The sequence below is a fragment of the Pseudoliparis swirei genome, chromosome 23 (genome assembly GCF_029220125.1).
Source record: "Pseudoliparis swirei isolate HS2019 ecotype Mariana Trench chromosome 23, NWPU_hadal_v1, whole genome shotgun sequence".
Classification (NCBI taxonomy): Eukaryota; Metazoa; Chordata; class Actinopteri; order Perciformes; family Liparidae; genus Pseudoliparis; species Pseudoliparis swirei.
This window is the reverse complement of record NC_079410.1, coordinates 17,606,250-17,630,355: the sequence shown is the minus strand read 5'-3', so window position 1 is coordinate 17,630,355 and position 24,106 is coordinate 17,606,250. Positions and strand designations below refer to the sequence as shown.

The following is a 24,106-nucleotide window of genomic DNA, read 5'->3' as shown; positions in this document are numbered from 1 at the left end:
CAACACAAGCTAGAGGTAACAACACCAGCTAGAGGTAACAACACAAGCTAGAGGTAACAACACAAGCTAGAGGTAACAACACCAGCTAGAGGTAACACAAGCTAGAGGTAACAACACAAGCTAGAGGTAACAACACCAGCTAGAGGTAACAACACCAGCTCAGCTAGAGGTAACAAACACAAGCTAGAGGTAACAACACCAGCTAGAGGTAACAACACCAGCCAGAGGTAACAACAAGGTAACAACACCAGCTAGAGGTAACAACACCAGCTAGAGGTAACAACACCAGCTAGAGGTAACAACACCAGCTAGAGGTAACAACACGCTAGAGGTAACAACACCAGCTAGAGGTAACAACACAAGCTAGAGGTAACAACACAAGCTAGAGGTAACAACACCAGCTAGAGGTAACAACACAAGCCAGAGGTAACAACACAAGCTAGAGGTAACAACACCAGCTAGAGGTAACAACAAGCTAGAGGTAACAACACAGCTAGAGGTAACAACACAAGCTAGAGGTAACAACACAAGCTAGAGGTAACAACACCAGCTAGAGGTAACAACACCAGCTAGAGGTAACAACACCAAGCTAGAGGTAACAACACAAGCTAGAGGTAACAACACCAGCTAGAGGTAACAACACCAGCTAGAGGTAACAACACCAGCTAGAGGTAACAACACAAGCTAGAGGTAACAACACAAGCTAGAGGTAACAACACGGCCAGGTAACAACACAAGCTAGAGGTAACAACACCAGCCAGAGGTAACAACACAAGCTAGAGGTAACAACACCAGCTAGAGGTAACAACACAAGCTAGAGGTAACAACACCAGCTAGAGGTAACAACACAAGCTAGAGGTAACAACACCAGCTAGAGGTAACAACACCAGCTAGAGGTAACAACACAAGCTAGAGGTAACAACACCAGCTAGAGGTAACAACACCAGCTAGAGGTAACAACACAAGCTAGAGGTAACAACACAAGCTAGAGGTAACAACACAAGCTAGAGGTAACAACACCAGCTAGAGGTAACAACACAAGCTAGAGGTAACAACACCAGCTAGAGGTAACAACACCAGCTAGAGGTAACAACACCAGCTAGAGGTAACAACACAAGCTAGAGGTAACAACACCAGCTAGAGGTAACAACACAAGCTAGAGGTAACAACAAGCTAGAGGTAACAACACAAGCTAGAGGTAACAACACAAGCTAGAGGTAACAACACAAGCTAGAGGTAACAACACCAGCTAGAGGTAACAACACAAGCTAGAGGTAACAACACCAGCTAGAGGTAACAACACCAGCTAGAGGTAACAACAAGCTAGAGGTAACAACACAGCTAGAGGTAACAACACAAGCTAGAGGTAACAACACCAGCTAGAGGTAACAACACCAGCTAGAGGTAACAACACAAGCTAGAGGTAACAACACAAGCTAGAGGTAACAACACCAGCTAGAGGTAACAACACCAGCTAGAGGTAACAACACCAGCTAGAGGTAACAACACAAGCTAGAGGTAACAACACCAGCTAGAGGTAACAACACAAGCTAGAGGTAACAACACCAGCTAGAGGTAACAACACAAGCTAGAGGTAACAACACCAGCTAGAGGTAACAACACCAGCTAGAGGTAACAACACCAGCTAGAGGTAACAACACAAGCTAGAGGTAACAACACCAGCTAGAGGTAACAACACCAGCTAGAGGTAACAACACCAGCTAGAGGTAACAACACCAGCTAGAGGTAACAACACAAGCTAGAGGTAACAACACAAGCTAGAGGTAACAACACCAGCTAGAGGTAACAACACAAGCTAGAGGTACAACACCAGCTAGAGGTAACAACACAAGCTAGAGGTAACAACACAAGCTAGAGGTAACAACACCAGCTAGAGGTAACAACACAAGCTAGAGGTAACAACACCAGCTAGAGGTAACAACACCAGCTAGAGGTAACAACACAAGCTAGAGGTAACAACACAAGCTAGAGGTAACAACACCAGCTAGAGGTAACAACACAAGCTAGAGGTAACAACACAAGCTAGAGGTAACAACACCAGCTAGAGGTAACAACACAAGCTAGAGGTAACAACACCAGCTAGAGGTAACAACACAAGCTAGAGGTAACAACAGCTAGAGGTAACACCAGCTAGAGGTAACAACAGCTAGAGGTAACAACACAAGCTAGAGGTAACAACACAAGCTAGAGGTAACAACACCAGCAGAGGTAACAACACAAGCTAGAGGTAACAACAGAGGTAACAACACAAGCTAGAGGTAACAACACCAGCTAGAGGTAACAACACAAGGAGGTAACAACACCAGCTAGAGGTAACAACACAAGCTAGAGGTAACAACACCAGCTAGAGGTAACAACACAAGCTAGAGGTAACAACACAAGCTAGAGGTAACAACACCAGCTAGAGGTAACAACACCAGCTAGAGGTAACAACACCAGCTAGAGGTAACAACACCAGCTAGAGGTAACAACAGCTAGAGGTAACAACACCAGCTAGAGGTAACAACACAAGCTAGAGGTAACAACACCAGCTAGAGGTAACAAATACAAGCTAGAGGTAACAACACCAGCTAGAGGTAACAACACAAGCTAGAGGTAACAACACCAGCTAGAGGTAACAACACAAGCTAGAGGTAACAACACAGCTAGAGGTAACAACACAAGCTAGAGGTAACAACACCAGCTAGAGGTAACAACACAAGCTAGAGGTAACAACACAAGCCAGAGGTAACAACACCAGTTAGAGGTAACAACAAAGCTAGAGGTAACAACACCAGCTAGAGGAGCTAGAGGTAACAACACCAGCTAGAGGTAACAACACAAGCTAGAGGTAACAACACCAGCTAGAGGTAACAACACAAGCTAGAGGTAACAACACAAGCTAGAGGTAACAACACAAGCTAGAGGTAACAACACCAGCTAGAGGTAACAACACCAGCTAGAGGTAACAACACAAGCTAGAGGTAACAACACAAGCTAGAGGTAACAACACCAGCTAGAGGTAACAACACAAGCTAGAGGTAACAACACAAGCTAGAGGTAACAACACCAGCTAGAGGTAACAACACCAGAGGTAACAACACAAGCTAGAGGTAACAACACCAGCTAGAGGTAACAACACAAGCTAGAGGTACAACACCAGCTAGAGGTAACGCTAGAGGTAACAACACCAGCTAGAGGTAACAACAGCTAGAGGTAACAACACAGCTAGAGGTAACAACACAAGCTAGAGGTAACAACACAAGCTAGAGGTAACAACACCAGCTAGAGGTAACAACACGCTAGAGGTAACACAAGCTAGAGGCAGAGGTAACAACACCAGCAGAGGTAACAACACCAGCTAGAGGTAGCTAGAGGTAACAACACAAGCTAGAGGTAACAACACCAGCTAGAGGTAACAATTAGAGGTAACAACACAAGCTAGAGGTAACAACACAAGCTAGAGGTAACAACACAAGCTAGAGGTAACAACACAAGCTAGAGGTAACAACACCAGCTAGAGGTAACAACACAAGCTAGAGGTAACAACACCAGCTAGAGGTAACAACACCAGCTAGAGGTAACAACACAAGCTAGAGGTAACAACAGCTAGAGGTAACAACCAAGCTAGAGGTAACAACACCAGCTAGAGGTAACAACACAAGCTAGAGGTAACAACACAAGCTAGAGGTAACAACACCAGCTAGAGGTAACAACACAGCTAGAGGTAACAACACCAGCTAGAGGTAACAACACAAGCTAGAGGTAACAACACAAGCTAGAGGTAACAAGAGGTACAGCTAGAGGTAACAACACCAGCTAGAGGTAACAACACAAGCTAGAGGTAACAACAAGCTAGAGGTAACACACACAGAGGTAACAACACAAGCTAGAGGTAACAACACCAGCTAGAGGTAACAACACAAGCTAGAGGTAACAACACAAGCTAGAGGTAACAACACCAGCTAGAGGTAACAACACAAGCTAGAGGTAACAACACAAGCTAGAGGTAACAACACCAGCTAGAGGTAACAACACCAGCTAGAGGTAACAACACAGAGGTAACAAAGGTAACAACACAAGCTGAGGTAACAACACCAGCTAGAGGAGGTAACAACACCAGCTAGAGGTAACAACACCAGCTAGAGGTACAACACCAGCTAGAGGTAACAACATAACAACGAGGTAACAACAAGCTAGAGGTAACAACACCAGCTAGAGGTAACAACACAAGCTAGAGGTAACAACCTAGAGGTAACAACACAAGCTAGAGGTAAGCTAGAGGTAACAACACAAGCTAGAGGTAACAACACAAGCTAGAGGTAACAACACAAGCTAGAGGTAACAACACAAGCTAGAGGTAACAACAAACGTAGGCCTGACCATTTAATCGTTATGGTTTTGTCCTTGCTAGGATAATTAAGTTCACATCCATGAAGGCATCTGATCCATCACACACTGACCTCTCTGGCCTTGGGCTTGACCTTCGGTTGGCTCTTGCATGGCGGGCCGAGGCTCGGCGGCGCTGGGGCGTCTGGGATTGGACCGCACGCAGCGGACGGGCTCACGGGCAGAGGAGCGTCCTTCGGCCTCTTCTTATGATTTCAAAAAAGTCACAACGCACCCAGTTAAACACATGCATAGGACCGGCTGCAGCGAGGAGGTAGGGGACAGATTTACAACGTTACACACACACACACACACACTGAGGGTGGGATGCTGCCAGGCCGCCTGCAGTTGTCCTTTCTTGTCAGAAACACAACACAGACAGCAGGGGAGCGCGGCAGTGGCTGAAGAACTAGGAAACCCTGCTGGCACACACACACACACACACACACGGTGTCGAGGGAGACAAAAGGATGCGAGGGAACCAGAGTTTGAGGGAGGAGAGGTGGGAGGAAAGAGTCTCTTTGTTTTTCCGGCTCGTTGGTGATTTAAGAACCTGGTGGATTATTGACGTACCTTCACCGCGTCTTTCCCCTCCCTGCCGGGCGGAGAGGGTTTGGGTCTGCAGACCGGCTTCGGGGTTGGGGGCGGGGCCGAGCTGGAGGAGGAGGAGCTCTGACTGGTGGAAGCGGTGGCCGACGCGGGCGTCTGATTGGCCGAGGCGGTGGCGTCGTGGAGGAAGATCCTCTCGCTGCGCCGCCGCGTCCAGCCCTCGTCCTCGCTGAAGCCCCCGAAGCCGGAGGCGGGGAGGTCGAAGCTGAACGGCCGCGGCGAGCGCAGCGTGGGTTTGGGCGGCGGCGGCGGCGGCTTGCGTTTGGCCGGCGGCACGTCGTCCCGCTTGGAGGGGCTGGTCTGGTCGATGCGGCGGGTTGCCGGGGGCAACAGGGGGAGCTCGGGGGCGGAGCGTTTGCCGTGCAGCAGAGAGGGAAACTTCCTCAGGCGCAGGTCGGACCCAAAGTCTGACCACTCGCACTCAGAGGACCCTGACGGAGGAGCAGAGGTCACGTGGTGTGAAAACACAGGAAATAAATCATGCAGTAATAAACTCAGGTTTTAGATCTTATGAAATCAATAACTCTGCTAATAGGACTATTGATCAATTTAAAACTAATACATAATTGAAGACTGAATACATGCAGCCTGATGTGACAATTAGAAATAAATGAATAATTAACCAACAATCAATAATATAATCCTCAACGATCACTCAGGCGGTGAAACGGCTCAACCACATAAACTAAAAAATCCCAAATAGACAGAAAAGTGAAATCTGTGAAATGAGACGGCAGCAGCTCAGCGTCTCGTTTTATTGAGAGCCACGTCAGTTTCTAGTTTATTATTATTATATGTAATCCATATTCATCGACGCTATTGGTGCGATGTCACATGCAACTCGGTTCTTATTTTTTTTACCCAGAGTGCTTTGCCTGCTGCGTTGTTTGCCGTCGTGGAACAAGCTCAGCGGCGTGGAGCAGACGGGGAGCGCGCTCGCCGCGAACCGGGCCAGCAGGCCGAGCCCGCTCTCCTCGCAGCCGCCATCTTCGGCGTCCGAGTCGGACTCTTCCTCGTCGTCTTCATCCTCGGACGTTTCTGTTTCAGGGAGAAGACCGTCAGCTCAGAGACGACTGTGGCTGCAGCGTCGATCCGGGGTCAAAGATCAAATCACTTCCTACTTCCATTTCCTATCAAATCACCTTCTACTTCCATTTCCTACCAACTGAAGACTGCACTTCTGAGAAGATGAATTCAAAGAAATGTGATCAATATACATTTTAAGACGATCCAATAAATACAAGAGACTAAATTAAGCCCATGTAGGAGCCCGGACTAAACAAAAACAGAGTAAACACACACAAGTTGATCAGAGATGACAGGAGAGAGAGAGAGAGCGAGAGAGAGTCCAAACCACAGCAGCGTGCTCTCACACTGTAATGCTGTGTAAGCTACATAGAGCAGGAAAATATGAGATTTACCACAAACATGCATGTGAGCCAGGCTGACCGACACACACTCACCCACACACACAGAGAGAGAGACACACACACACACACACACACACACACACGTGAGCTGAAACTCTGACTCCATTATCATTTATTATTTATAAAAATGAAAAACCTCAGGGGAATGTGACACAGGGAGAAGTGAAAAACAGCTTCCTTCTTCCTCAAAGTCTGACAGCCCAGGCACACACACACACACACGAACACACGAGCGCACACACGCATAAAGGCAAAAGGAGCGCACACTGCTGATGCGCTGCGTGTGGGAAGGTGTGAGCAGGCAGGTCCATGGCAACAGAGAGGCGTCTCCTCGCGGGTTAGAGCGTTAACATGGTGGATGATTCACAGCACAACGGTTGGTCTTTTTGGTCTTAATGACATGGAGGTGTAAAGCGGCGGCCATCACATGATCCGCCATCCCACCAGAGCCCCTACAGAGCGGTGGTGCTGACCAGAGTAGACGTGGTCATCACGGCAGGACGTGAACCAAAGGAGGCGAGCGTAAACCAGACGATGTCGCGGCGATGTGAAGACGCTCTTTAGCCAAAACAATAAAGCTCGATTTCATTTACACGGCTTTTTTTCTTTTTATGAAGCCATTTACTTTCTGAAATACATATTTACTCAGAATTTGTTACGGTACACGTTGTTCAGTGAATCCACCGTGTTAACGGAAACAGGCAGACGATACAACAAGCAGGCACTGAGAGGACAGCCCTGTGAGGCCCCTTCGATGTAATGTTGGTGTCAGCTTCGAGTAACCATGGCGACATCCTCTTTCCCAGGCAGAGCCCCAAAAGTCTCCCGGTGGACTTTTTACAAGCCACCAGGAGACGTGAAGTTGGGGAAGCGGAGGCGACCGCGGCTCTCGATAAAGACTTCTATTTATTAAAAAAAAGTAAATTTAAAGTAAAGGAGAGAAAAAAAAGCTAATATTCTGTGTACGTGGTTCAATTTAAAAACACGGTCCATTTTAGCGGTGAATAAAGAGTAGAGGAAGGGGCACTTCCTACTTACAGAGCAGGCGACAGGGGTGTGGCCTCAGGGGGGGCGGGGCAGGGGCGAGGCCTTAGCACAGCCGAGCTTAAGCAAGGCTGCGCTAGTCCTTGCCAAGCGTCTGTAATGCAGCAGCAGCAGCACAAGCACATGGAACAGGCTGAGACACTCAATGCATCATGGGTAGGGAGGACAAGGAGGGGGGGGGAGGTGCAAAGGCGAAGGGGCGAAGGACAAAGCAAGATGTCTGAGAGAGTAACGTAAAAAGGGAAAAGGGTTATTTGAAGGTTTAGTAGACAGAGGGGCTCTATTGTCCAAATATCCCCAGCATTTAAATATGATTGGTACCATCAAGACGTCGGGATCCACATCGAAACACTGAACCACATCAGCAGGACACATTTAATAAATTTCCAAAGATCAACTATTTCTCTTTTGATGTTTTATGACACAAACGTCTCATCCGTCCTTCCAGAATCGTCTGTGTGCTCTGAGCTGATCTCCTACGTATATATATATATTTATATATATAAATGTGTTTTTCCAGCCTTTGCCAGAAGGAGCAAACGGGATATTTGAGGAACAGAGCGGTCTAGAGGATGTGTGAGGTGCAGCTGGACAGACGGACAGACGGATGAAGCAGACACGAGGACCACAGCGCTTCGCTTTCTGTGCCGATCACATCGACACCTTTAATAAAGCTCAGAGGACCAAACTGCAATACAACTTTATGAAAGAATCGCACAATTCACACAATTTGTTTTCAATGTACAAAATGCTAAAAATAATAATTTTAAAACTGTTGGCAATCCAGGCAATAATAAAAAAACAAAAAACACCATAGAAATAGAATTTGTTTTGTTTCGTTTATATAAAAAAAGGCCTCTCGGTAGAGAAGCCAGCAGCGAGAGAGAGAGAGAGAGAGAGAGGTAGGGGATGGTCGAGCTAGAGCAGCCGGACAACGGCTGAACGCAAACAAAGACACGAGCTGCGGTGAGGCTCAGCGCCGCGCCGCGGGCTCGCCGGCGAGGAGGAGCTGTAAGATCGGGTCAGTAACCTTGGTCGAAGGAGTCGTCGGAGGAGCTGAGGCCGGCCTCCTCCAGCAGCAGCGATAAGTGCTTGTGTTTCTTCTTCTGAGCCTTCGCGCCGGACAGCAGGGGCGCGGGCGCCGCCGCCGCCGATCGCCTCTTCCTGGCCGGGTTGTCGTGAGGGCGCGTCCCTGAGAGAGGGGGCCAGCCCCACCGAGCAGAACTGTGCTCCTCTGAATCTGAGTCTGGTGCAGAGAGAGTGCGGTTAATCATTCATGAGGGGAAGGAGTCGGACACCGAGGCATCGCCGGGACGCGGCCACCTCCGATCTAAACCTGGTTACAAGACTTTAGACTAGATGACCTGATGTTCTACCATTACACTATTAAATAATTGTATATGCCACAATGTCCCCGGAGAACGAGTCTACCGAGTGGGAATATACTCCGTACAACAAGATGAGTCACAATACTTTTTTCCCCCCATTTATGAATCTGATTTGAACGCGTGAGTGACGTTAATGTGAACATGAAACTGTGTTGAAAGAAAAGGAAAGAAAAGAAAATAACAAAAAGAAAGAAAGAAAAGAAAAGAAAGAAGAAAAGTAAGAAATGAAAAGAAAGGAAATAAAAGAATTTTAAAAAGAAAATGGAAGAAAGGAAATAAAATAAAGAAAAGGAAAAGAAAGAAATCCTGGACTCGGCTAGATGACCTGATGTGCTACCATTTTAAAAAACAACTATTAAATAGTTGTTTATGCCACAATGTCCCAAGAGAACGAGTCTACCGAGTGTGAATACGCTCCGTATAACAAGACGAGTCAGAACACTTTTTGTTCCCATGTGTGAATCTGGTGGCGTCTCTGAACATGAGTGTGTGTGTGTGTGTGTGTGTGTATGTGTGTGCGTGCGTGTGTGTGTTGACGGTGAAACGTCGGACGGCCACTTCCTGCCCAGCAGAGTCTAACGTGTGTTCAGGTACTCACTGTTGGAGCAGCTGCTGAGCTCTGATCTCATCGGAGAGAACACAGCGTTGTTCTTCTGACCTTTCACCTTCCGGGCGCTCTCCAGAGCGGAGGAGGCCTTGGCGTCCGCCTTGTGTTTCCCCGCCTTGGCGGCGAAGGACGAGTGGATGCCGCGCTCCGCCGCCCGACCCTCCGCCGACTTTCCCTTCGGCCTGTCGGACTTGGAGGCGAAGGCGAATTTGCGAGGAGCGGCGAGCGAGCTGAGCTGCGAGAGCGAGAGCGCCCGGTCGAGGTCGGACGCCAGCTGCTGCTCCTGCTCGCTCTCGAGGCCGCGCTTCACCTTCAACACCTGGCGACACCACGGGGGCACGTTGTGAAGTCACGTTGTGAAGTCACGTTGTTAAGTCACGTTGTCAAGTCACATTGTCAAGGTACTTTGTCAAGTCACGTTGTCAAGTCACGTTGTCAAGTCACGTTGTCAAGTCACGTTGTGAAGGTACGTTGTCAAGTCACGTTGTCAAGTCACGTTGTGAAGGTACATTGTCAAGTCACGTTGTGAAGGTACGTTGTCAAGTCACGTTGTCGAGTCACGTTGTCGAGTCACGTTGTCATGTCACGTTGTGAAGTCACGTTGTCAAGTCACGTTGTCAAGTCACGTTGTCAAGGTACGTTGTGAAGTCACGTTGTTAAGTCACGTTGTTAAGTCACGTTGTTAAGTCACGTTGTCAAGTCACGTTGTCACGGTACGTTGTGAAGTCAAGTTGTGAAGTCACGTTGTTAAGTCACGTTGTCAAGTCACGTTGTCAAGGTACTTTGTGAAGTCACGTTGTCAAGTCACATTGTCAAGTCACGTTGTCAAGTCACGTTGTCAAGTCACGTTGTGAAGTCACATTGTGAAGTCACGTTGTTAAGTCACGTTGTTAAGTCACGTTGTTACGGTACGTTGTCAAGTCACGTTGTTAAGTCACGTTGTCAAGTCACGTTGTCAAGTCACGTTGTCAAGTCACGTTGTCAAGTCACATTGTTTAGCACCGTGAACATCGATGTCACGCGGCGAGCGTCAACACCAACAACAAGACGCCTACCTCCAGACCGTAACTGGTGGATGGTTCTGAATCATTCCAGCTCTTCTTCTTCTTCTTTTTCTTCTTCTTCATCTTCACTCCTCCACTTCCCGCCTCCATCTCCTCCTCTTCTCGAGACACCCGGAACTTCTTTTTCTGTCCGTCCCCAGCTTCAGAGTCCTCGGAGTATTGCAGGGTCCTACCCACCCTGAGAAATTGGGATATTTACTCTGCTTTGGCCAAACCAGAAAAAAAGTGTACAAGTGGAAGAAAGAAAAGAAAGAAAGAAAGAAAGAAAAGAAAGAAGAAAAGAAAGATTGCTGGATGAAGGTGGAGCTCTCACTCACTTTACAGGCCTGCTGTCCAGTTTGGGAGGCGTGGCTAAGTGTTTCCTCTTCCTGGGTCGTCCTCTGCCCCGCCTGGTGAGACTCCGCCTCTCATCCTCCTGCTGCCTCTCCCTGACACACACAGAGGAGTTAGGGATGAGGAGTTAGGGATGAGGAGTTAGGGACGAGTGGCGTCGTGGGAACATGTTTTCTAAACGGCGTGACGTGCCGATGGCGGTGCGTCGGGGCGCTCACCGCTTGTCTCGGCGCCGCTGCAGCTTGCTCAGATCTCGCTGCTTCTCCCTGTAGGTGCTCTGCAGCTCGGCCAGGTGGATGCGGTATTCCACTTCCACCGCGTCCAGCACGTCCACGGACAATTTACCGTACAACTGCAGAGGAAAGGAGGAGGGGGGTGGGGGGGGAGAGAGAGAGACAAAAAGGTGTCACGATGTTTCACCGACTGGCTGTTCTACCGTCTTCAGGTGACCGGTGGTCTTCATCTCCTCGTTACCGGCTCCTCCTTCCTCTGCCTCCAGCTGTACTTCTTGTTGGGGTCCAGCGTTCGGGGCAGGTCGACGTGGGACTGTTTCTCGATGGCCTCCAACAGAATCTGCCTGCTGGCTTTCAGGAGGGAGTCCAGACCCTCTAACGTCATATCTGAACGGGATATAGAGGATATACAACAATTAGAACTATACATGTGTTTCCCTCGTGTATAATATCAACCCCTCTTGTACATCTCCTTCCCTTGTCCCCCTCTCTGCTCACCTTGCTCCAGGCGAATGTGCTCCATCTCCCGCTGGGCCATTTGGCTGAGCAGCGCCATCCCGTCCAGCGCCACCATCTCCAGAGCCCCCGTGCTGCTGCGGTCCGCCCCGCTGGACGCGTGTCCGATGAGCGTCAGGGTGGGCAGCGTGTCGGGGCGGGCCTGGGCCATCTCGCTGGCCGCCAGCAGAGCGAACATCCCAGCCATGGGGTCCTCGGGTCCGATGACCAGCGGGAGCGGCGAGACGGAGGGCGGAGGAGGATACGCGGGAGCTTCGTTGACGTGTTCTTTTGGGCCGGGCGCGAGCGAGTGGATCCGAGCGTCCGGCTGCTCTCGCTCGCACGCCGCGCCGGGGATCCGCTCCAGCGGCGGACACGTCTGAGACGAGATCCGGCGGTCGGAAATTGCGGCGGCGGCGCACGGCGAGAATTGTCCTGGATCTCGGATGACCTCTGGTTTGGGCTCAACCTTCGTGAGCGGAGGCGGCGGGGGGTAAGAGTACGACGACGCCTCCGTTTTTATTTGCCCGACTTCCTCGTCCTTCCGCCCGACTTCCTCCGGTCTCTCGCTTAGAAGCCGCGGAGGGCCGGGCACGAGCAGAGGCAGCGGTTGAGTTTGGGGCTTCGGGTCGCCGTGGTCTTCTGGGAGACCACGGCGAGGACCCCGGTGGTCCGGCGTCATGTCGAGCAGCGGCCGCTCCGTACCCGCTTCCTGCTTCAGGAACGAGCTCGTTTTGGACGGCTCTAGTTTCTGCGGCTTGACGTCAGCGTCCAGCAGCCTTGAATGGAGGAGGTGGGCCGAGGGCAACGGGGCGGCGGCGGCGGGAGAGCGGGAGCGGTGGGGCGGGACCACCTCTGTGTTTGCAGCAGAGGCAGCTGGGACGTGATAGGGGGGGTAAGGGGAGCCGTACGGGGCGGCGATGGACTGGTAGGGGTAACCGTGAGGGAGATCTGTCACAAGCAGAAATGAAAAAAGGAAGTTAGGAGTCCCGAATAGATGAATCCAATATCAATATCATGAAACCATCAGACACACGTCTCACAAACACTCGGCACGGTCTGAAGCCCGACAAACCGAGAGCTGAAGAACAACCTGGAAACATGGCGAGTCTCTCATGGCGACCGAGCAGCTCAACGTCCGGCCGTTCGATCCCTCCAGACTCACCAGAGTAGCTGCCTTGAAACGTCGCCGACGTCGCCTTCTGCCCCTCTCTCTGCTCCCGCCGCCCCGCCTCCAGTTTCGGCCGCCGCGGCGAGAACGACGGCGGCGAGGCCGAACGGGGGGACGGCGGGTGAGGCGGCGGCGCCGGCGGGTGAGACGACGCCCTCTGCTGCCCGCCTTCCTCCGACTTGAGGGCGGCGACCGGCGAGGGCAGCGGGCCGAGCGAGGAGGTAGACGGAGTCGGCGAGCGAGAGAGGGGCGGGGGCTTGCGGTGGTGGTGCGGGATGGGCGAGGGAGACGGGGACGACAGCGAGGAGGGCCGAGGCTTGGGGTCGGCGGTCCGCTTGTCCGCCTTGTCGTCCATCTCCGGCCGGTGCTCGCCGGCCTTGAGGCGCTCCTGAGACAGAGGGGGAGGCGGCTTCAGTGGAGTGACACGCCTTCGCTCCAGGGTGTAAAGACGAGCGAGCGGTCGCATTGTTCAGACTTCCTGGCTCGACTTCTCCTGCAGCTGCAGGAAGTGCCGAGCGACTGTTTATTGAACGTGTTATACAACTTTACGATGCTTATAAAATGTGTGACAGTGTGTGTGTATATATATATATATATTAAGATAAATAAAAAACATATTTTTTAAAGCTTGAGATCAGTATGGAGCAGCGGGTTCGAGGGCAACTGACAGGAGATGTAGGGAAGTCAGAGAGTTTTGGGATTAGTTGACGATACGTAGAAAACAGAATATCCGCCTCATACTTTATTTATGATAGTATTGCAGTAACTCTTCGTGGAATGGGTTTATGTGCGTGAGCGATATCATTTGTCTCTCTTCTAGCTCTCCACTCCTCTCCAGGATGTGTGTGTGTTTATTGCTGATGTGAGGTGTGTTTGTGATGTTACGCCCATAAAAGTCTCCCGCGGCTGCAGGAACGCCGCGTTTTACGTCCGTCTGGGTACGCCGGCGGACACATACGCGCACAGGTATGTAAATGTTATGGAAGACGGGGGTTTGAATGACGTAGTTTTCTTCGATACGCGTGCATTTAAAAACAACCCCACTCACGACGAGCTGAGCGTTCCTCTGCAGCTCCAGGACCTGCGCCGTGTGCTGCTGGATCATGAGCAGCTCCTGTTGCCGGAGCATCTGCTGCTGGGAGAGCAGCTGCAGCTGGGCCGCGTGCTGCAGAGAGCTGCCGGCGCCGTACACCCCCGGCCACACCGGGGCTCCGCGCTCCAGGACATCTCCTCCTGCGGGGCGAGGAGGGGTCAGTGGCATTTTATTTGGCAGCACGTTAAAAGATGAAGACATTAAGCGGCTAGCCTTTGCCAACCCTTCCAACAATATATAGAGTATGGTTAACCCGCTATTGGATGAACCAATACATCCACATATGGCGTCCCTGGTCTCGGTTTATGACATGTCATCCCGTTAGCTTGTTTTCTCTTTGCAGAAGAGGATCAGAAACAAAAGAACTACTGGCACGCCGCGCACGGCGACATATGGAGGCCGTCAATCCCGTTGGATACGCTCTCATTTGTTTTCAGGAATTAGCAGCACGAACATCTGTTTCAGAATGAACATGGCAATCATGTCTTATCGCAAAAAAATTAGATTAATAGCAGTGAAATTGGCAAACCAGAAGCATGCACTCGTACTTGGGAACACACACACACACACACACACAGCGAGAGCGTGTTCATACCGTAGTGTGACAGGTGTTCAGCGGGGATGACTATTAGCTGTCCAGACTGCGGGTCCCTGGCAAACTGGTAGTGGGGGGGCATGGCGCCTTGCAGAGAGGGGGGGTAGTCCGGGGGGAGGCTCTGGTGGATCGAGGAAGGACCCAGACCTGAGTGAGAAGAAAAAGAATGAAACATGTGAGAGTGGGGCATTTAAATGCAAGTATGAGAGAGCGTGTGTGTGTGTGTGTGTGTGTGTCCCCCCGATGCTGTTATTTCTGGCGCGTTGGCAGAGCAGGAATGTCCCGCAAAGATCAAGAATGTCCGTGGGCCTTGACCCCGGCTGAACGAGCCGCTGGACGGACGGAGACGGATCCTCCCACTCCTGCTCCACCAATCACAGAAGGCCACGCGGGCGCATGGAGCATTTTTCAAAAGCACGCCACGCTCCGGCGCTGACCTGATTTAGACTGTTTAGTGTTAAGCACCAGGTTGGATAACGCCGCCGACAAGAGAGCGAGACGTAACTGCTCTCTGAAAAGGGCGAGCGCTGCCGGTGCGACCACTTCACAAGGTCGCTCACAAGGTCGCCGGCCTCCCACGCGTGAACTCTTCTGTCGTGCATGCGGCCGCTCGTTTCAGTCCAAAAGCTTCGAGTGATATTCAGATTATTATACAGATGAAAAAGCAGCAAGAATTAAAGTTACAATTTCTTAATGTTTGGAATTTAGTTTGTGAACGACTTTAAAATCAATTGTTTACCCCCCAAAAAATATGTGCCGATTCATTCTCGCCATAAAATTTAAAATCTCAAAAACACGAGCCCGACCTCGGTGTCACGTGGGAATGTCGGGGACAATTTCGAGAACAATGAAATAAGAGCGTGAGTTCACGTACTGTACGAGGAGCTGGAGAGCCAGACAGGGGGGGCTCCGGGTCGGGGCATCCAGGGGTGAGAGGTCAGAGTCGAGGGGTCGGGAGGCCACTGCCCCGCCCCCGCCAGGGCGGCCCCTCCCGTGACCATGAGGTTGGAGGTCATGAGGCTGGGCGTCATCATGCCGGGCGTCAGGCCGCTGGACATCGGGGCGGGGTGCATCTGGGTGAACTCAGACAGCTCCTTGGACTCTCTGGGGGGACGACAAGACGCACGCCACGTCAACATCCGAGTCGAATGGACGAGAAGACGCACGATCGTTTTGTCGGGGCCGGGGTCGACGGCTTATTACCGGAGCACTTTCTCCTGCTCGCGCTCCAGCCGGCCGGCCAGTAGTCTGTCATCGTGGTGACGGCCGCGCTCCTCCCCGCGCTCCTCATCTGTAACGAGTTCAGGGGCAGAAGAAGATGTTTAGTGGCTGCGCCGCCATCGCCGAGGCCCCCGGGAGCCTATAAAGCCTGACCCCACATGTAATATGCATCAGAGGAAATACAGAAGACAGACAGGAGGGCCGAGGTAAGCGGAGGCAATAATGTGGAGAGAGAGAGAGAGAGAGAGTGACAGCAGAGGAGTGGTGGGGGAGAGAAAGAGAGAGAGAGAGAGAGAGAGAGGCTATATAATGGTGACACGACAGAGCGCGTCAAAACAAGAGTGGAAGCTAAAAATAAAATGTTGGGCCAGTGTGCACACAGACTGAACAAAGACACAACACTGAGTGACGGCCCTTATCAGTTCATAATCTAGTGCCACAGGAGACAACACACACACACACACACACACACAGAGAGAATAAAAAGCCGCGCTCAACCAAGCAGTCCAGAATAAACATGAGGTTCTGCTCCTCGCCCTCTTTGCCGTTAACCCTCTTCCATCTCGCCGACGGTCCCCGAGCAGCAGAACGTTTTTCATACGAGTGAGTGTGTGTGTGTGTGTGTGTGTAATGTGTTTGTGTGTGTGTGTGTAACCCGTAAAGGGACGAGGGACTTTAACAATCCCTGACATGCTCGGCGGAAAAGGTTTCCGGACTGTTACCAAGGTTACAAGGAGCCTGTCCCACATGCTATCCTCTGCATCAGTAAGCCAGCGATTAGCGCTGCCCCCCCCCTCCATATCTCACTCTTTTCACTTCTTTACTACCATACATCTCTCTCTCCCTGTCTCCCATCAACCTATCGATCTACATCCTTCTCTTCATTTCTTATCATTAAGCCCCTCCCCTTCCTCTCCTTCCTGCCTTCTTCCATCCATCCACTCATCCGTCCGTCTAATTGTGGTTTCTGCGAAAATCCGGTGCTGTTTATTTAGAGCTCTTCCCAGAGAGCGAGGGAGTGATGCGCTCAGACCAATCGCTCTGCTCGAGCAACAAAATGAATAAACACCCACAACAGGCATACACACACACACACACACACACACAAGAGTGATCCATTGCTTAGCAACGCACCCATGGTCTTATTGTAATTCAAGGCTTGTTTGTAGCTTTTAGCAGCGCTCTGTAATGACATGTTTAATGCAGAGAGGGTGGTGGGAGCGCTGAAGAAAAGAGTGAAGAGAGAGAGGGGGGGGGGGAATCAGGGGGGCCTGAGTTGGGACAAGGAGAGGGTGCCGCCACAAAAGGCCTCCTCGGAGAGGAAGGAAGCACGGGGAAGGGAGAGGCATTCAAACGCAGTGAAAAGAGAACGGAGAAAACATGGAGCCGAGAGAGAAACAGAAACCGGGAGAAAGAAGACGGCGAAATGGAGAGGGAGAGAGAGAGAGAGAGAGAGAGAGCTGTGGCTGAATGACCTTGGCGTACAAGAATAGAGCTGGATGGCAGGAATTGCTATGCAGCCCATAAGAGCCGGCACTCGCCAAAAAAGGAGCCTTTTTAAACTAAATACAACCCATGACAGAGTCATTTGGGGAGATCGAGGAGGAGGGGGGGGGGGGGTTACGATTCCAATGGTGCATATGAAGACCTCAAAGTCAAACAAGGAGGCCGAGGAAACACGACTCTGATCCAGAAGAAAATGAATCCTCCATTATTCATGGGAACCAGAATGAGGAATCATGTGCTGCCGGTTCATTTAACTAAGGGGGGGGGGGGGGGGGGGGGTGAAAGCAAAAGGAAATACATTAGACATTTATCTATTTTTACCTCATGAATTAAGAATACTTGGTTCAACTTGCCAGAAATCTATCAAAACACAAAATGCCTGGTGTGACTCCTGCGAGCGTTTCTCACTGCGGTGAACACGACGTCGTTTGCGTCTCGCTTCCTTTCGCGCCGCCATCTTTTACACGCAAACGACGTTTCCCGTGACGAGGCGCCGCCGGCGTCCCTCTGCTCACGCGAGACGTGCTCACCTTTGATGGCGGTTTGCAGCAGGCTCCTCTGGGCGTCCGAGGGCCCGCCGGTCGGCTTGCCGGCGCTCCCGCTGTCCCTCTGCCGGGCCACGGCCACGGCGATGCCGACCGGAGGGTGGCGCACCTCGCCCTCGCCCTCCCGGCCAAACGAGCGGGCGCTGTCCGGCCGCTCCTGCTCTCGCTTCAGCTGCGGCGGCATCCTCAACGGCCCCGAGCCGCCCGACGCCCTGTCCCTCTCTCGCTCCCTCTCGCCCCCGTCTCTCTCCCTCTCCTTATCCCTCTCCCGTTCGGCGTCCGTCCCGACTTTGGCGAGACCGCCGAAGGGCCCCCGGCCGTCCGCGGCGTGCCTCGCGGACCCGGGACCTTCCGCGGCGAAGTTCCCGCTGTACTTAATCAGACTCTGCATGGCCGAGACCTCCGCGGGATCCGACCCCGCCGCCCCGCCCCGCTCTCCCGCCAGCGACCCGCCGGGTCGGTAGAGCGCCGACGGGTCCAGGTAGCGCCTCTGACCCGCCTCCTCGCCGGCGCGCCCGTGTTGGGGGGGTTGCGCCTGGGGGGAATGGCCGTGGGCGGAGGAGTGCGCGTTGCTCGCCGGCCGGTGGGCCGCGTGAGGCGAGTGAGTCACCGGTGTGCGTTTGGGCTGGCCGTGGGGGGAGGGGGGGTGCGAGTGCGCATGCTGGGCCGCCAGGGCGGCCATGTGACTGGTGGCGTAGTTGGCCAACGGGCTGATGGCGTTCCACTTGGGCTCCGCCCCCGCCCGCTCGATGCCCAATCGGATCGAGTGTTTAGAGACGTCCCTGGTTTCCGGACTGAACCGTGATTGAGTCGAGGGGTGAGGCGCGTCCTGCGCTCGCTTCCCGATGGACCCGTTGGAGCAGATGACAGAACCTTCCTCTCTTTGATTGCTTTGGTCGCCGGACTGGGAGAGCCGGGGATGCTCTGTCAGGCTCCTCTCGGGAAACCTGGAGCTCTCCCGCTCCGCCTCCCGCTCCCTGTGTTTGTTGTCGCGGGCCTGCGAGGCGATCTGGATGGGCCCGACCCGCTCGTCGTACACCTCCACAGAAGGCACATATGTCGGCGCGCTGACCCGCTGCTCCCTCGTCGAGTCCCTGGGCGGGCCGGCGGCGGAGGGCTGAAGCGCCGGAGGAAGGGCGTAGGAGACGTGGAGGGTCCCGGCCGACGTGGCCACGGAGTCGTTCCTCCGCGGCTTCTCGGCGTGGGAGTTTGAGTTTTTGGAGTTTGCGTTGGCGTTGGGTCGCGAGCCCCCCTCTTCCTCCCGACCCCCTCGCTCCGTTTCTTGTCCGTGAAACCGCCCGCCGCCGCCGCCAGAAGCGAAGGGGTGTCGAGGGGGCGACGGCCTGGATCTGGGCCGCACTGCGGAAGGCTGGGGGTGTGGCTTCTGCTCGTGGGGGTGGAAGAGACAGCTCTCCCGCTCTCTGTCCGTGTCCCGTTCTTTCTCGCGGTCCCGGTCGCCGCTCCTCGCCCGGCGCTCCTCGTCTCTCCTCCCGTCCTGCGTCAGGTCCACCACGCCGTGCGGCCTCTGCTCCTCCCTCGACCGCTCCACCCGATAAGGGCGGTCCCTCGCCCCCAGGTCCCGGGTCGTCCTCTGGGGCGGCGTGGAGCTGGTGGGGGCGGCCGGAGGGCCAGACGGAGGGTGGAGGGGCAACTGGCTCAAGGAGGCTGGCAGGTAAAAGCCCTCTGAAAACACAGAGCGGAAGAAACCTGAGTCTAACACACACACACACAAAATGGAAACGCTCGACATCAGAGAGCGCGAGACACTGACCTTTATGAGAGTCGTAGAGCGGGTGCTGCGAGAGCGAGGGGGGGTCCAGGTGCCCCAGGGACAGGTAGGGGCTGGAGTACAGGCTGCTCGGCAGCGGAGGGTAGCCTGAACACACACACACACACATACACACAGCATTACAATGTGGCTTAAAGAAACACGGAGACTATACAGCAACTTATGTCCCATTAGGAGCTACTGGAAAGCCCCCGGAGCTGTGATGGAGGCTTTAAAAGCCTCGCCTGCTGTTGCGCAACAAACCGAACATCAGGACGTGCTCAATGTTTACCGGCAGCTCGTTGAGAGGAACACCAGACGCTGCCTTTGTCTTTTTTAATATGAATTCAATATCTTTTGTTTATAGACTGTTTTGGTCCTACACACTTGCTAAACCAAATGATTAGAAATTAATTAATCTTTTATTGCAGCCATACTAGCCACCTGGAAAGCCTTTAAGGTGAGGATCAACACCGGTTCACACAATGATTTAAGAACATTGCAGTTTCTGTCGGAGCTGTTTTAGAGGCGTCGGTGCGACGCAGACGAGTCGTCACCAGAGTTCAGGACTTTTTAAATCGTGGTCCACCGTGTGCCCACCTTTTTTTTAATGAGGGTCTCATTCACCTGCAAACAAGTTGAGTTTAGAGTTCAGCTCGAGGTGGATGCCGAGCGAGATGTTCTGCCCGACAGCCAGCTGCCGCTCTCGGAGACGGCGTCTTAATATAGACGACGCCTCGCGCCGCCTGCAGCACTCTGGATTTTATGAGTGAGGTGGTGTCGCCACGTGAAAGAAGAGAGTAAAAAAGAAGAGGACTGCCACCCAGAGAGGGCGAGACATTCCCTGCTCACACACTGAGGCCACTCAGAGAAATATCAATTACGCCGCCGCCGCTTTTTCCAGCGTGAAGCGGCGGGCGGGGCGGCCGAGGTATAAGCGGCTCTCCGCTCCGAGAGGTGGAAATGGTGACGCTGCAGGAGGCGCGTGGCGAGGGCGTCAGCGGTTAAAAGGGAGACGGAAATATAAGACGGATGAAGTGACGGGACTCGAGGCGGGCGGGACGAGCTACTTGCAAAGCTTCCTTTCCCCCGACAGATAACCGTGATCTCTCAACAGCTTTGATCCACGGGGTTCCCGGGCCTCCACCGTCTGCTGCCCGGAGTGGTCTCTCTCTCTCTCTCTCTCTCTCTCTCTCTCTTAGTAACTTTAGCCACGAGCTCTTAAGACTCCGCTCTTATCAGTGCAAGTCGCTTCTGAAGCTTCTTCGGCCTCAACTTTAAGGCGAGCATCAAACGCTCCACCCGTTCTTCATCCCTCCGTCTTTTGGCTGAACATAAAGTCTACCTCGCCGCGTCTCGGCTGGGGGCTGAAATTCAGAGCGATGAAAAAAGGTGGTCGACATCATATTTGTGTATGTGTAGTAATTTAAGTTTTTTATGTTATAGAGGGTCGTCATTTCTTTCCAGCACAGCCATTCAATGCATGTATTCTTTAATTACCTCTCAGTTGAGGTATTGACATTCTCCCACTTGATCCAGTTTAAAGTCACAGTAAACGTGGTCTGCATGTTAGCGGAGGAATAGTTAAGCCAGGAGCATAAAGACGACAGCTAGATGGATCTGTGTGGAGGCAGCTACACACATTACATCCTGATGGTTTAGCCAGCACAGAATCAGCACAAATTTCCCATAAAAAAAAAAAAGGCGGGTCATGAGGCGGACCCCTCTGGACCCCTCTGGACTCGGAGCGGTCGCCAAAGAGCCGATTAAGAGTCCAAGAAGGCGTTGCATCACACGGCGACCCTTTTAAGTGGCCCTGAACTTCAGCTTGAATAACTAATCACACACAACCTGATCACACGGGGCGATCAGTTTAAAAAATGAACCCAAAATAGACTTCATTCGTCCATCTCCCTTTACCAAAATGCACTGCGGGATACGTTCCCCCCCCCCCCCCCCATCTGACCTTTGTCTCCAGCGAGATTTGATAAGGAGACACAGAAGGACAGGAGGGAACAGAGATTCAATCACCTACTGAACCCATAAGGAGAGCACAGAGACAAGAGGGGTCCACGGGGAGGACACACACACGTATAAATACCCGTGTGTGTGTGTCTGTGAAGCTGTGTTCAGAAGCTAGGTCAGGAGGGAAGAGGATACAAAAATAAATAAAGCAAAAAAACAAAAAGAACAAGAGAGAGAGGAAGATCGATGACAGTAACGCATGACAGCCCAAAGTAAGAGGCGGCAGGTGGAGGACGAGAGGGAAGCGGGACGCATATAGGACGGAGCCGGGAGCGCCCAGACAGAAATGGAGCAGGAGCCGGTGTGAGCAACGAGGAGCAGAAGGAGGCGCCCCCTGGGGTTTGGACGGGAGCGCGCGGAGAGACGCGGTCGCCGAGGCCGTTTACCTTCGTGAGCGTGCGACGCCCAGAGCTGGGCCATGTGCAGGCCGCTGGGGTTGCCCGTCCTGTACGCGGGGTCAGAGGTCATGGGGGAGTGGCCGGGGTAACCCGACAGGAAGGGGCTGGAGCTCGCCGAGAAGGCGTCGCCTGGAAAGAAGAAGGAAGACCGTCAGATCACCATGGCAACCACAAGTACCGAACTAATAACATCGCAGCAGAGTCGCGCGGTCGACAGTTGAGGGGGGGGGGGGGGGGCAGTCCACGTAACCGACGGCTGAACACCACAGAAGAAGTGAGGAAGGTTTTGACACACAATAAAAACAAATCCATTCGATACAGACACATGTTTGAGGCCCACGGCGCGTCGGAGGAACGAGCGCACGACGCCAATCACGACGTCCCGGAGCCCGAGTGGACGCCCTCATCGTCTCCCGGTGATATTATTTTTCGCGCTGACGAAGAGGAGCAGCAAACCCTCCCACTGGAAAAAATCAAACCAGCCAAATGTGGAGCAACTAAACAGTTTCTGCTTGAGAAATATTACTCGATCTTACAGGTCGCTCGGATTATTATTCGGTGGACTGATTGTTGCTCGATTCAGTGACACGGCGTTCCCTTCGTCAGCCTTCAGGGAGACGACTTCAGTCCGTTTAAAGGTTGTTGTTCTTGTGGACCTCAGATTGACCCAAAACAAACTCAGCCAGTGAGGACTTGAACTTTACACTGAATATCATCTTTTCTTTATTACATTAGTTTCAGATTGACTCCTTCTGCACACAGCGATGCGTGGGCAGATGTGTTGTCGTGCGTGTCGTCCTCACACTTCATCAAAACCAGTTCCAAACCCGTTGGTATCTGTACGATACCGTTATCGTTTGTTTTTGTTAGACTCCGGCCCCAGCGTGTGTGACCACTGGTGAACTTTGAACCTTGACGTTCTCCTCCAATCACAGCCTCCTTATAGCTGGAGAGGGTTTCATGTTTAGCAAAGGTCTCACAACCCCCCCACACACACACACACACACACACACACACACACACACACACACACACCCCTGATACAACTAACCATGTGTGTAGGGGAAAGGGTGCCGTCTGTATATAGGCGAGGGGGAAGGGACTGTGTGTGTGTGTATGAGTCCCGTGGGAATCTGGGAGAGACCTGCTGTGCTCACTGAGTTTCCCCTGCATCTAAATCAGTACATTAAAACCGCAGTCAGTCAGCGCCTGCACACACAGTTTTTTAAAATCAATAGCAAATGCAGCTTTCCAATTAATCACGACACACACACACACACACACACGCAGTGACGGTGGATCCTTCCACACAACGCTTTATAAAGACACCGTGTTTACGTCTGTGTGTGAAGCTTAAAAGGGGAGTTTGCCCCCCAAACTAAAAATAGACGTTCTTTCTTTTACCTGAAGCTCGGTTCATGAACCTGGATGAGATCATCGTGTCGGCCTTCTCTCGAATATAATGGGACGTTGTGGCACGCGGCGTTAAAAGCTAAATAAACACATGGCAGCGACGTCTCGTCCCAGAATAAACGAGCCGGTTCATCAGGACGGCCCACAGCCCGGGGGGGCGGAGCTTCATCTGAGGCGACATGTGCAAACACTCAAACACTCTGCAGTGACTTTGAGTCAGAGACCCGGCGGGAGCTTCAGGCGGGCACGTGTGAAAATGGGCAAAAACACCACAGGCGTGCAAACAAAGAACACACACAATAACTTGGAATATACACACACGCAAAACTGACCCCCCACACACACAGACAGTGAAGAGCCTTTGGCCTCGGAACATTAACACACACACACACACACTGAATGAGGTTTTACCTCCAAAAGGAGACACCTTACGAGCAGCCTGTGTCGTTAATTAACACACACACGCAACGCACACACACACACCTCGCCGTCCAAAAGGAAAATCCTGCATCTCCACATCTGGAGATACGCGGACGTAAACAAACCAGAAGTTTCCCGTTCTGAAGATGCCTTTTTAAACAAAGTTGGCGGTCAGCGCCGACATCCTGCGTTTCCTGTGCCGCCTCACCGGTTGAGCGTGTCGAGTCGTGTCGTGTGAGCAGCTGGAGAAGTTTTGGTTCTCATCACCAACAACGAGCAACGAGACAGGAACGCCGTTTTCCGGCACGCCAACGACAATTTGAATCCAGTGAGGGAATGGTGGACAATATAAAAGATAT

The 24,106-nt window shown here is 52.4% G+C and overlaps 1 protein-coding gene across 2 annotated transcripts in view; it reads right to left on the bottom strand.

The window, feature by feature from the left end:
* tnrc18 (trinucleotide repeat containing 18) overlaps positions 1-24,106 on the bottom strand; it is a 73,329-nt gene that overhangs the window by 36,923 nt on the left and 12,300 nt on the right. For both annotated transcript variants that reach the window (XM_056408144.1, XM_056408145.1), the window contains 18 exons: positions 21,903-22,043; positions 19,495-19,599; positions 17,709-19,406; positions 15,655-15,742; positions 15,326-15,555; positions 14,452-14,598; positions 13,812-13,996; positions 12,758-13,151; positions 11,596-12,543; positions 11,339-11,484; positions 11,083-11,216; positions 10,849-10,959; positions 10,523-10,709; positions 9,459-9,786; positions 8,503-8,718; positions 5,860-6,036; positions 4,963-5,429; positions 4,464-4,595 (listed from right to left, as the gene is read on the bottom strand). In XM_056408144.1, coding sequence (XP_056264119.1) covers positions 4,464-4,595; positions 4,963-5,429; positions 5,860-6,036; positions 8,503-8,718; positions 9,459-9,786; positions 10,523-10,709; positions 10,849-10,959; positions 11,083-11,216; positions 11,339-11,484; positions 11,596-12,543; positions 12,758-13,151; positions 13,812-13,996; positions 14,452-14,598; positions 15,326-15,555; positions 15,655-15,742; positions 17,709-19,406; positions 19,495-19,599; positions 21,903-22,043 — 5,834 coding nt within the window. The remainder of the gene's footprint in view (positions 1-4,463; positions 4,596-4,962; positions 5,430-5,859; positions 6,037-8,502; positions 8,719-9,458; positions 9,787-10,522; positions 10,710-10,848; positions 10,960-11,082; positions 11,217-11,338; positions 11,485-11,595; positions 12,544-12,757; positions 13,152-13,811; positions 13,997-14,451; positions 14,599-15,325; positions 15,556-15,654; positions 15,743-17,708; positions 19,407-19,494; positions 19,600-21,902; positions 22,044-24,106) is intronic.